At 41.1% G+C, this 14,306-nt stretch overlaps 1 protein-coding gene across 1 annotated transcript in view; it reads right to left on the reverse strand.

The window, feature by feature from the left end:
* Positions 1–13,579, reverse strand: part of DHX15 (DEAH-box helicase 15) — a 37,445-nt gene extending 23,866 nt beyond the window's left edge. The window contains exons 1-5 of the mRNA XM_063310387.1: positions 13,433–13,579; positions 6,351–6,687; positions 2,913–3,106; positions 1,349–1,508; positions 191–409 (exon numbers count right to left, since the gene is read on the reverse strand). Coding sequence (XP_063166457.1) covers positions 191–409; positions 1,349–1,508; positions 2,913–3,106; positions 6,351–6,687; positions 13,433–13,503 — 981 coding nt within the window. The 5' untranslated portion in view covers positions 13,504–13,579. The remainder of the gene's footprint in view (positions 1–190; positions 410–1,348; positions 1,509–2,912; positions 3,107–6,350; positions 6,688–13,432) is intronic.
* Between the last annotated feature and the right edge of the window lie 727 nt (positions 13,580–14,306).

Here is a 14,306-nt window from a genome sequence, read left to right on the forward strand (position 1 = left end):
TCTCATCCCATATTCTGATGACAGTTTATTAATTTAAGGCAGTTAAACTCATCCATTTTTCTTAATGTGGCTAGCTACCACTGTTTATATATGACTATGTGTTTTGTGACTTTTATGACTAGCCATAAAATAAAGAATCAAGCCAAACAATACCACAAAGGAAAATCTGAGCCACACATAATTTAAATACCTCTTGTCCAGTAAGAAAAAGAAGAAGATCTCCTTCCTCTTCTTCACACATATGAATCTGTATTACTGTACGAATAGCTGCTTCAAGGTAATCCCTTTCTGGTTCTGGAGTATAAAAGATCTCCACCGGATGTGTACGGCCAGGAATAGTGAGGAGAGGACAATTATCAAAATAAATCTGAAATTTTCCAGCATCTAGAGTAGCACTCATAACTATAACCTAAAAAAGACAGGAAGAATGAAAAGTTGGACCTCACGTCTCTAAGTCATAAATTTCAAAACTACAACATAAAAATGAAAGCTGACTCTGTAACATTATCATCCTTTTACTGCTGCACTGAATTAAAAAAGCCTTGTTTCTGAATAAATACATACATTTATCGTGCATGTCCTAATGCAGTAAATGTTGGGAGCAACGAGAAGACACAGAATGTTTAAATGTCACAAATCTGAACTGTTTTCATATTCACAAAGGAAAACGTGAGCCACACATAACTGAAGTACGATACAAAGCATTCCATACAGAGAGCGGCCTACCACACAATGCATTTGTGACAATCTACGTATTAGAGATGTACACAGTGTTCCATGCAACAAATTGCTAGTTTTGCATTGTCCAGGCCTGAACCTGAGCATGAATGTTTGTTCTGTAAACTGAAAAAAATAGGGATATTTAGTTTGGCTACAGAATGAAACGTAGTCGTTGCAGGCAGAAGGCATTTGGGCAAAGGGTAGTGGGGTATGAGTGAGAAACAGCCAAGACTGCAGGGTGTCCATGGCAATGGCATTTGCTGAGACTATGGAGAGGGAGAAGCAGTGAAGCAGGAAGAGGATCTAGCTGTCCCCACAGCCACTGAGATGTCAAACATCCCCCCCTGCAGGTGGCTGGAGAGAAGATACCATGAAGATGAGGTGGGCAGCCTGAGACCACCACGGTGCAGAACGGGTGCCCAGACCTTGTAGAAGAGAGAGTGACTTCTACCAGCCCTGCCCTAGCCACCCTGTAAAATCACTCTGGGAACCCAGAATAACCCAAATGTAATCCAAGGGGGCTTGGCAGAAGCTTTCTAAACCCAACAGCTTGTTTCAGATTTGAAACAAAACACATTTTTCATTTTTGCACAGAACACCCCCATTATGTTTGATATATTCTACTGACCTTTAAATCAGACCTCTGCCTTACAACCTCTTTCAGAACTCCCATCAAAATATCGGTAGCCAGTGTTCTTTCGTGGGCCTCATCAAGAATTATTACCCCATAACGTTCTAGCAAAGGGTCATTCATCGCTTCACGCAGTAACATACCATCAGTCATATACCTGCGTAGGAAACCAGTATTTTAATTCCAGATCTACTAGGTTTTGCTTCTTCTCTCATTTCATTTGAAAAAAAGAAATCTTAACTTTCTTAAGAAGCATTTAAAATGTTAATCTAGATGGTTATGGGCTCAAGACTGCCCTCCTCTTAAGCCTGCCAGCAAACAGTTAATCCAGGAAACAAACCCCAAGGCTCTAATTAGTGATCGTTATTAGAAAGAAAGGTAAAGGCACATCAGAAGAATTCCAGCAAGAGTTTTAGTTTTCAATAAAACCTCTTTATACATTCTATTCTGGGGGCAAAGCCTTTTCTGCTTTCTAGTGCTATTCCGATGGAGGGCCAGAAGCAGAACAGAAGCTTGACACAAGGCAATGGGCATCTTCTCATAGTTTTGATAACTGCCAACCCCCTTATTAGACTGGGAAATAATTCTGACATAATCTATATACAGTTGAGACTTAGCTCTACTCCTGTTCCCTTTGCACATTTGCTAATTTACAAAAATTCATACACATGAACATTTTCTTTCTATATATGTGCACACATATACCTGGGACATATTATTTATACTCACCACTTTCACCAGCCAAAGGTACTAACCTCCCTGTTCATTCCCTGAACAGACTACATGTTCTCCTTGAACCTCTTTTACAGCTCAGGACAACTCTGCATCAATATTCTAATTCCAACAGCCAAGGCATGCAGGTTTTTTCCTCCCTCTCGCTAAGGAAAACTCCAGAGATACTCCACTTGTCATGCTCCTAAATGCTTGCCCTTCGAGCGTTTGGGAGTTAAATATTCACAATCTGTAGACTCTTGCTACTAAAAAGGACACTGGCGTTCTAAACTGCACAGAAATGTAGTAATCGACACCCTGTACAAATAGCTAACTTGACCTAAAAAGGAGCACTCAATACTCCAGCAGGTCTTTCCATGCATATATAAATATTTATTCTATTTATATATAATTTTTCCTCTGGAAGCAAAATGATAATGTGATGAGTATGCCATTGGGAGACTTCAACAGGTTACAAATAGATTGTCATGGAGAAAATCTATCTATGTGGTCGCTAGGAGTCGAAAATGACTCGATGGCACATAACCAATCAGTCAAAATTATCCCTACAACACACCTGTGAAGCAGGTTGGGTGTGAAGATGGGAGGCTCATGCCTGTCACTAAACGTATTTCAGGACATGAATCTAATTCCCCCCAATCCTTGCCCAATGCTCTAAGAACTATGTAACACTGGGTCTCCTAAATTACCCAATTCCTGTTCTTCCTAGGAAAGGATTGGCTGGTTTTATTCATGTAACTGAGAGGATGAGACACATCAATGCCAAAGGAGTATTAATGACCTTGAGATAAACTGAGGACTTTGGGGAAAGACATCAACATATACTTACTTCAAAATAGTTTTTGCACTACTGCAGTCTTCAAATCGAATAGAATAACCAACCTCTTGGCCCAACATCACATCCATTTCATCAGCGACTCGCTGGGCCACGCTCATGGCAGCAACTCTCCTTGGCTGTGTACAAGCAACACCTCTCTTTGGCCCTGGCAGTGACCGCATATAGTCAACACACCACTGAGGGATCTAACGGGGGGGAAAAAGGGGGGTCACGTTATTACAGGTATTTATGAAGATGCTATAGCTGGCTTTGCAGTAAAGACAAACAGATCTGTAACTCAAGCTGCCCCAACCAAACAACAGTATGGAAGAAACAGCAAAGGTTATGCTACAGAAATATCTATGAGAAAACATAACTGAGTTGTTTTACTTACACTATTAGGAAGTTAAAAGCAACCAGGATAAGCAATGAAGGAACAAGACAAATTGAAAAGCATGTTAAAATGAGCCAATAGGCTAGCCATTAATATATATTATAATAAAGGTTTAGAAGTGATTCATTTAACCCATAGCTTTAATTACTAAAGATAAATATTTAATCTTTCACACATAGTTTTTGTTCAAAGCACTGGAGTCACAGCGTCTGAATAAAAAAGCATTCAGAGTTTGCAAGTCCATTAGCCTATAGATTAGCTTAAAAAGAAAGCATTAAATGTTATGAAACCACTGTAAGCTCAATTAATTTAAAATCTTAAATATTTCCCGTGACTTTAATTATGACAAAGATTAAAAAACAACCATATTCTTTCAAACATTTTAACAAAAATAGCGTCAAGAAAAAAAAAAGTCAAATCTTCATGGTTGCTTTTTCAATAGGAGCATAGATCAATCCCTCTGGAGACCAGATATGTCCCCACTGTGTTGTCCTTCCAGAAGCTACTGAAAATGCAGCTCTTCTGTCATGAGTAAGGTTGGCCAGCAGGGGGCTCCCATCCAGGCTGTAAAGCGCATGCGTAGCACTGAGGAATTAGGTGGCCATTCAAAGAGACACAGATCGGGCCCGCCTTAGTCTTTGGGGTTTATATGTCTGGGTTTTCCCACGCTTCTTCAGTTTGTTAGGATTTTCCTGTTATGTAGCAGCAATAAAACACTAGAGACCTGTTCCTTGTCTCAGCGTGGTTCCTGGCTGTTAGGACATCTTCTACAGAACATTTACAGAATTCGAAGATCCTCTGTCGTTGGCTGTGTTGATGTTGTGTTGCTAACTTACATTTTTCTCGCTATGAATTTTTCAACATGTAACTTTAATTTCTTATAGTGGATGTTTTACTTATGCTACTGTACTGTAGCGTGTATTATGCAAAATATAGTGGTGCACAAATTTAATAAGCAAATGATATGGTCACCAACATTATCCTCAGAATACAATCCTGCGGGTAAGAGTGAACCCACTCCAGCATTATAACTGAGCTGGTCTAGAAGGGGAACATGATCAACAACCTGAGAAGCCACAGACAAAACAAGGAATATCAAGCGTGCAATCTGTCCTCTCTCAGACCAAGACTGAGTCATTCTTTGAGCCCACCCAAAGCCATAACTGGAGCCTGCATCGGTGCCAACAGATGCTCTGCAATGCATGGGAGCTTGACCCAAACACCTTTGGTTGAATCATTAAAGCAGCTGCATCTCTCACAAGGCTTGAATGGCAATTTCAAAAGCTGCTCCAAACTGATTCCACATGTGTTATGTGCACACAGCCATACTGGGAAACACAGGCTTAAAATCTTGTTCAGCCATGATCATCATTAAGCAATGCTGTAACTTATGTTAGGCAGTTGTTTTAGTATAAAATGGTTGTCAGGGTATGTATATCAATTCTGAACTTCTCAAGTGAAAAACGGAGAAAATGTTACAAAGACAATAAATAATCACTATTGTTTCTATCTAGCAACTATTTGTTCTTTATATTGAGCACAGCATAAAACTAGTAGTTCCATGTAGTTCTTTTTATAACACTTTTGTCAAATGATAGGTTAAGTAGAGAAAGTGTAACAGTGTGAACACATTTTGCTTGCTCTATCTGAGGCAATTCTTTCTATTTAAGGTATCCGTAAGATCTATAACGATGTGTCCATAAGAACAGCCTAGGATTTTTAGGAAATCCAAGATGTTTACCCTTTATTAGGTTTAAAAGAAATACAAGTATTCACTGTCACCTGGAAAGATACGTGTTACTGCACTGTATCATTCCGTCGCCAAAATGACTTTTTTCACATAATGCAAAAACAAAAAGTGTTGAAGATCTGCCATTAAGAGAAGGTCCAAACATAGCATCTATTGTCAACAATCCCACTGACACCTGCAGGACTGAGGGTTTTAAAGCTGATGTCATGAGGAGATACAGATCAAAATCTGAACTAACAGCAAAGACACTTAAATATTTCATACCTATAATAATCTGTCTCTGTGCAATATTCAAAATATTTTACTTGTTCTTGGAAGCCCCAGAACACACTATTTCCTGCATGGTGATTTTCAGGACAATGTATCAGCTACATAATTCTGCTCTGGGGACTAATTCCAAGAGTTTTACATAGAAAATGGCAATCTGCAGATCTATAGCAAATATTTAATGTTTTCAGGGACTTAGATTTAGAATGCAAGTAATGGCATTTTTATTTCTTTTAAGCCAGCCAGTAGTCATGTTCAAAAACCGTATCAGACTAACTTTGCAAGTAACCAGAACAGCAGATATTTGTAGATTAACACAGGTTTATACTAAGCAATTAGAGAGCCAGTTTGGTCTAGTGGTTAAGGTTCTGGGCTAGAAACCAGGAGACTGTGAGTTCTAGTCCCGCCTTAGGCCTGAAAGCCAGCTGGGTGACCTTGGGCCAGTCCCTCTCTCTCAGCCCAAGAGCCAATCAGGTGTGGTTTGAGAGTACTAGTCCCGCCTTAGGCACGAAAGCCAGCTGGGTGACCTTGGGCCAGTCACTTTCTCCCAGCCCAACTCGGTGCAATGTAGACTAGCCTCCTCGTGGTGCGCCCCGGGCAACGTGACTTGTCACGGCTAAATAGTCTACACATCTGGCTGCTGGACCTCACAAGGATTTCCCAGCAAGAAAAAAGTAGCATGGACACCAAACTGCTATGCCATACGATTAAAAAAAAAATGAGCAATTTAAATCTCACTGAACCTTTTATGAAAATGTAACAGACCCTGAAGATACAGACAGAATGCCAGAGTTGGGGGGGAAGATAGTGAATGCTCATTACATCATTTTCTAGTCATTAAGCAACTGAAAGGTTCACTTAACAGATCTTGCTCAAAAGGCTAAGTCTTACAGTGTGTCACTGCACAAGAGATTTCTTTAAGGCCCCTGAAATATTGCTAATACCAGGCTGAATAACTTCACAGAAACATTCAAAAATAGCATACTCATACCAATCACCACAAGGTTTACAAATTAAGAATGACTAAAGAAAAACCTACCTGTGTGGTTTTACCAGAACCTGTCTCACCAACAAGTACAAATGATTGATGTCTGATGAGGATATCAGTAAATCTTTCCTTATATTCCCAGACAGGAAGCTGGAGCCGTTTCTTTAAGATTTCATAATAACGAGGTGTGTGTGGTAGGTTTGTAAATGGATTAATACCCTGTGGAAATACAGCTGGTTTCAAAGGTGGTAACCCAACGCCAGCAAGGAGAGCAGAGTTGGTTGAAGGACGTAAATCCTTTTCTTTATCTCTTTCCCGTTCACGATCTCGATCTCTGTCCCGGTCTTTGGAGCGATCATCACGATCCCGTTCACGATCTCGATCCTTCCTAAATGATTTTCAGGGAAAAAACATACAGCTTTGAAATAAGAATTCCATATTACTAAAAAAAAATTTAGAAGAAAAAAGAAAATGCACAAATCTTCAATAATTTTCTGAGAACCTACAGATTTTCCAGAAATTCGTTTTCTCTTGCCTAGTTTGTCAAGATATGAGGTGAAGTGCTACAACATGCTAAATGCTAGTTCAGTTTACCTGTAACAATTCTATCACACAGCATGAAAAAGATTTCCATCTACTTATCCCAGTCTTAACATACAACTGAGTCACAGACATAATTATGGCTCTAATTTCTTCATTTCTCCCTACTATAAAAAGAGGAAAATGTGTAAAAAGAACAAATAAACCCTCAAACCCAGGTGTTACTTGAAGACAAATACTTTCCCAAGTTCAGCATGTTTCATTTACCTCAATTACATGGCCTTGCCCTTGAAAAATGTTCAGATCCTGCAATGAGTGGGTTTTTTAGTGTCTCTTTTATAGGCCATACTGCTTCAAATTGCTTTCTAGGGCAAACTTAAGAGGTTGAAGTTCTAAACATCTGGAACCAGCATATATCTGAATGGTTGTCTGTTCTTGAAGGATTTTGGCTGAAGCTTACAGGAGGACCTCTGAATAAGACTGTGATTTCCACTAAGTCAAATTGGAGGGAATGCACAGCGAGAAGTTTTCTCAGTGATAATATAGTGAGGGTGGAATGACTGGTCCTCATCTTACCCAATTTCAGACAGGGTGAAAAGTGTTTGCTTCATTCGACCACGGGATTCATTCTGCTCTTTAAATTGATAGTGGTAATTTTGCTCTTTGTTTGATTTGTGGGTTTGCATTTGTTTTAATCTTTTATTCTGTACACTGACTGACTACAAACCAAAGGTGGCCAATAAATACAAGATCTGAATCCAACATACAATAGATTCACAGGCAATCAGTATGTTTGAATGCCTCAATATAACAAATGAACATAAGGCTACTGTTTCATATCGTGTTCAATTATGTGGGAAACATTTGATTATGGAAAGAGACTCTAAAACACATCCAGGATATTCTTTGAAATGATAGAAACATTTAAATTTTAAATGAAGACCATCTGAGATAAGGTTGAGATTTAACTTTCCCTTACACTTACTGGAAAACTACATACTCTTGTTTCTGTTTTTTTCACTCATATTAGATACTCTGAATTATGTATCTGGTACTTTGAGAGAATGTTACAAACAGCCCCACAAGATGTCTGCCAACCACCAAACCCCAAGTTACTAGAAGGCAAACTGGTGAGGATGCAACTATCCATTCCTACTAGCTCGGCACAATCTCAGTTTATCTCTGTATTTCTTCTGGATAACGACAAGCTTCCAAACAGGTCAAGAGAACGTCTAATTTAAACCACATTTCCAATTTTCTAGTTCAGAGATTTCTTTAACAAGCATACATACTAAACAAGCTATTGTAAAAGAATTTATCCGTTTGCCACTATTTTTGCATTAGCTAGGAGCATAAGCCAAGAACTTGGGTCATGCAGACCATGCAATTTTTGGACACTAACTTTTGCAACCAATTATGGAAAAGAGAATAATTTTACTGTTAAGATTCTTTTTTATGTGACTCTCCCTCTGTATACAACATACAACTTCACCAAAGATGTTAAACTTGGTGACTGTGAAACAAATATTGAAGATACTCATATACAGTCCTAAGCAATGGTGATGTAACCATGCTTTTAAGAATTCCACATTTAAATCATAAGCCATGGTTCACAAACCGCCGTGGCTTAGTTTACAAAACATAAAAGCCAAACCAAATCAATCACAATATCATCTTCCACAATGTGCAAATTCAATCATTACTGGAACAAGGCAAATACAATTTTATGCAATAAACATACACTGAGCATCCTATACAGATGTTGCTCAGTCAGAACAGATGCTGCTCAGTCAGAAGACACGATGAAAACTCCTTAATCTCACAACACATGGACAGACTCAACCAGAGTTTCAACTGGGAAACTGTGAGCATCCTAAACCAAGCCAAATCCAAAAACGCCAGAGAATTCCTGGAAGCCTGGCACTCTGACAAAGCAGCCATCAACAGACACATAGAGGTAAACAACATTTACATACCACTCAAGAGAGACAATAGAAAAGCCAAAAGACCAGAACACCTCCTCGCCAGCAATCAACACCCAGATATGCAAAGATTAACACCAGGATTAACACCAGATGAACAATCAAACAGCACAATATACCCTAATCAAGGAACTATTAATTCAGTCCATCAACCAAACAGCAAACAGCCCAATCAAAGAACTCCCAAGGAGAGAACAACACCCCCACCAGCACAAGCAGGGCAAGCCTATATACTATATAAGTCTATAAACTGAGAGCAAGGCCCACTCCCTCTTCGCACTGAAGATGTTGCCTAGTCTGGCAATGAAACATCTGCAAGAAAACAACAAGGCTCAGAGAGCACCAAGGACTCCACAGAACCTTCCTTTTTTTCTAAATATATTTCCTTGGTGGCTTTTCCCATACTATCAATGCTTTAGGCATCTTTTAAGCCCACCAAGTTTAATTATGTAAAATGAAACAACAGGGGAAATAATAGAGAAATTAATGTTTCTGCTAGCTCTGGCAAGAGAGGAATGATGGGGTATTTTCCAAGTACCACAGGAACATAAACCTATCCAAAATATCAGACATGAGCAACTTATTTGACAGACGTTCCCATTAATTCCAATGGTGAAAATAACACTGTATATAACAGACAAAAAAATTAACCTAAACGTTTTCAAATAGGATATTGATTATTTGTCTTTTTTCTTTCCTATAAGTATTTATATAATATATAATCAGTAGATTTATAATTAATACACAATTTTAAAAAACCAGGCATTGGAAGAAGAATGCTAATTTACTGGAGCTCTAGCGTGCACAGGTAACTTATATGAGGGGGGGGCTGATATTTTTATAGGGATCTCGACTTGGGTTTTGGAATAGGATTCGTTTTATGATGTTCATCACCCAGAGTTTCTTTGGACAGATGGGCGGCCATAGAGATATGATAAATAAATAAGGCATAAATATGTGCCATTTGAAACTAAAGAATGCTCACCTTCTGAATTATTTTATTCACATTTAAATTAATGCAGATTTAATTAACTGGGATTTCTTTAACCAAACCTCCATTATGATTGAAATAAAAATTCCCACATACTGTAGATGATTTTACTGATATTGGTGAACCAATAAAAGTAATGTTGTAAGCTGCCTTCAGTGTTGGTATAAACAGAAAGATGAGGTACACCAAAAAGTAGAAATAAACTGAAGTTATTAATCTAAACTTTAGAAGCACACAGAGTAAAAATAATGGTAATGCTATTTCCTAACCATAAAGGTTATATAACTGCATATGCAAAGTACATTTTGTGTGTTGAAGACAATTACAGTATCAAGCTATAAAACTATATTCAATAGCAAATACAGTTGAAACAAGAAAGGATGTGCATGAAATGGAAGGGGGGAAAACATTTATAGCTTCAAGTAAAAAAAGCTAGGCATGTGCTCACCTCAGAATATAATTTTTCCTATTTCCATTTCATCACCACTTGTTTAAATGCCTGCAGCTCTGTACATACGTGTATGCTTAAGTTTAAACCACAAGAAAGGAACTGGACATGGTGGAACAATATTTAAAAAAAACATGTTAAAGTAAGCTGCAAGCATTTGGGGAGAATGGCTACATCAAGTCCATGCTTAATTCAAACTACATGGTCTATGAACCACTAGGGAAAAAAAAGGACATTTTTATCACTTGCTGTATTTGAGAACTAGATACATACTAGAACATGTAAAAACAGTTGCACTGAACATTACAGATCTTGTATCAGGTAGATGAGAATATTCAGTGTTTGATTACTGGAACAACACATCTCTTTCAGTATATTGATATCAACTACTACATAGTGAGGCACAGATACCAGCAGCAAAAATTAGTATTGACTGTGTAACTGAGGGCTGTTAATATAAATAACATAAAGCTTGTTGCTTTACCTCTCAATACATGGGCAGGGAGCTTTTCTTCTACAAAGGAATGTTCATGCAAGGCAAAGGTCAATCAGCAATCATTCCCTCTAATTTCAGAAAGGGCATAATATTGTACCTTAGTTTTTTTAATTAAAAATGCTGGTTATATTTGTTATATTGGGGGCTGGGGTTGAACACTGCCTTGATGACGTTTATGTTTTATAATTTTAAATTTCATGACCATGAAAGGAAAACTCTGTATTGCCCTCCGTAATGTAATTTAAAGCATGCAGCTTTGTGTAATGCAGAACAAAATTCAGAACAGGAAAAAGCACCACATCCAAGGACCATACGAAGATGAAAATATTCAGTGGACCCAAATTCTGTTTTTAATGCTAGAGCACCCAAGCATAATATGTTTAAGGACCTATGGATCCTATAAACTTATATATTACACTAATCACTATCCAAACAATAAATTAAGTGAGGTAGGATACACGCTGAATAACCTTCTCATATTTGTTTTCAGAAGTATACTTTTTTTAAAAAAATGTGCACTACAGCACTGGAAAGAGGTACATCCATCTTCAAAAATTAATTTGGTAAGAATGCAAATAAAGAAAAAGTTATATAAAAACTGTTAAATAAAAATTAAAACCAAATTTTTAAGAGGAATTACCCAAACAAATCAACTGATACAAGAATAGCTGTCTTGTATCATGCAGTATGCAATTATATCCCTAGAAAGTACTGATGTTTTAGTCAAGTACTAGCTTTCATGCTTTCCATTTTAAAAAAAGATACCATTGGGGAAATCCAATATTTAGAAAACTGGCCCTGAAATAACAGAACAAATCCTACTCATATTTGTCAATATTAGAAATTAAGTGTCTGAAGAGGCCCTGACTGGTACAAAGGTTTCACTTAAAAAGAAAAGAAAAAAAACCCACTATCCTACTCTTGCATGGCATGAAGAAATAAAACTGCAGAAGACAAGTTATCACAGACGAAATAAATTTCTCATGCTGCTCCTTTTAAACTGATCTTTTTTGGGGATATGAAATTTAACTAGCTCAGCAAGTGAAAATGTGCTGAAAGAAAACCAGTTTCAATGCAGAACTCCATGCAACACAAAATAAAGTTGCAAACCTAATTTTCACAAAGTTAAACGGGATAAATTGGGCCTGCCTGCTACGCAGCAGCAGGTGGAACAGGACCATCCTGACATTTTCAAAAGTAACTTTGACCGAACTTCACGTTGTCACCTCTTTGCGAGTACCACCGAATTGCAGCTTTAAGCCGTGGGAGTCCAAATCCCTGGACTGCTTCCACGTACCAACTGCTTCTTCCCTTTACTTCTCCCTAACCAAAGCACAATCCCATTTGGAATACTGTGACCAGCCAGGCTTATCGCATCCCCAAGAGCAGTGTGGAGGAAGTCCACCAAAATGGCCAGTCGATAAAGGATTTCAAGTCACTTAAAGTTACTAAGAAGTCAAATGAGGACAGAGAAAGTTTTTTTAAAAAAAAACAACATACTTCATGTATGGAAATCACTGCTACCAGACAAAAAAACTTTTAACTGCAAAAAGCTGCCACGGTTTAGAGAGCTATCAGTGGCTGCAAATAATGTATGTGGAATGGAAGGTCTATAGTTAGTGGCAAAGGGGCCATGGGAAGGATGGACCATAATGAAAAAGGCAATGAACCTTAGGTGAGAGAGGTGTTCAGTTTGCGTGTTCGGATATGTATCTGTACGTATTTGTAGGTCTTGGTTTAGTAAGATCAATAATAATTTATTAAAGTTGTATGCTGCTCGACTCTCAACGACTCTGGGTGGCTCCCAACAATCAAAGAACTTACAATAAAATTGGAAAAAAAGATAATAAAGATAAAAGATGGCAAACGTGATAAAGTCAGGGGTCTTCCTCTTCCAAGCCAAAGGCCTGCATGAAGAGCCAAAGAGTGCATTATGACAGCTACCTCACTCTTTCAAACTAACTTTCAATTCATTTCGCTTTCAGGGAAGGCACCCCACCCCACCCCACCCCACTGCCTCTGATGCCACAATCAGCCTCACGTTCCTTTATTCACACAAAGCAACAGGGGAAGTTCCTTTCCAACGTGCCAGATCGAGACACTGAACAGCAGCAGCTACTGACCCTTTCCAACCAGAGCCTTTCCAAGGGCCGTGAAGGGTGGCCACATCAATCCCTCACTATCTCGTCTGCAAACCCTTACAGAAAAGAGCGTTTTTATGACTCCTACGTCCAGGACCTACGTAAGGCCGCAGGTTAAGACGGTGGCCCATCTTGGGCCGGAAAGGATTCTGCATGTCTCTCCAGCACAGCAACCCATCTGTTCCTGCAGGGTGAGAGTAACTACGGGAGTCTGAGGGCGTCCTCTGCAGCTGCCCAGGCTTCCGCGCAGCAGACTCTCCCGGCCACGGATCCCGGCGGGCGCAGTAGGCCTGGGCGAGCACGTGCGCGGCCCGGGAGTCGCCGCCGGGCTGGCCTTGCCCTGCGTGGGCCTGGGGGGGTGGGGGCTGCCCGGAGGTCGCTGTCCTTCTCCCCGCTCTTTGGGAAGCCTCAAATTCACCTTTTGAGCCCCCCCTCCACGGGCCCGGAGGCGGTGGACGCCGGATCACCCCCACCCCCAGCGCGCGGGAAGGCGAGGCGGCGCTCCGCCACCCCCGCCACCGGGGCTCCCCCTTACCCGTCGGAGGCCACGCGCTTCTTGCTGGAGGCGTAGTCGTCCCCGAGGTCGAGGCGGTGGCGCTTGGACATGATGGCAGCCGCGGGGACGGAGGAGGCCGCCGACCCAGCCAGAGCGAGCGAGCAGCTAAAATGGCGGCAGGAAGGAAGCCGCGGCCTCGACCGGAAGCGGCCGCGCGCGGGGAGAGCGGCAGAGGTCCGTCCCGAGGAAGCGTCCGGCGGGGGAACGTTCACGCCCGCGCGCGGGTTCCGGCCAGCGCGCAGGGCTGGCCCGGGGGTCCTCGCCCCGCCGCCCAGGGCAGGGGCAGCCGCACCGCGGGGGGGATCCAGGCCACCGTGTCGCGGCCCCCAAAACCCGGACCGCCCCTGGGAGGCAGTCCGGAGCCAAGGGGGCTCCCCGCTCTGCTCGCGACCCAAATCTAGAGGGTTCCCTTGCCCGGGAGGGTCCCGGCTGCGATCATCTGGAGCGGGGCAGCCCCGGTTGGCAGAAGCGGGCGAGGCAAAGCCCCCCCCAGCCAGTTGATTGCGGCAGGGGCGCAGGGCGAGCCCGCCTCTTTCCAGGCATCCCGCTTTCCCCTCTGCCCCCCCCCGCTCTTTCCGCCCTTTCTCCTCCGCTTTCGCTTTCGCTTTGCAAAGTCAAGCCCCACCAGTCGGGATCCTTCTCCTTAAGCAGCCCGTCGCCTCTTGGAAGCCATCGGAGGCAAGCCCAAGCCAAGGGGAGGGATTCTTCCAGGCTGTTGTGCGGAGTGCTAAAACCAGCCTCCCGGTTGTGCTGACTACAAACTGGCTGATGTTAGCACCAAGCAGAATGGGGACACCAGCCTGAAAGACGGTTCTGCTTGATCTTGAAAGACGTAACAAATGCATTATCTTTT

This window comes from Candoia aspera, chromosome 8, assembly GCF_035149785.1.
Source record: "Candoia aspera isolate rCanAsp1 chromosome 8, rCanAsp1.hap2, whole genome shotgun sequence".
Taxonomy (NCBI): Eukaryota; Metazoa; Chordata; class Lepidosauria; order Squamata; family Boidae; genus Candoia; species Candoia aspera.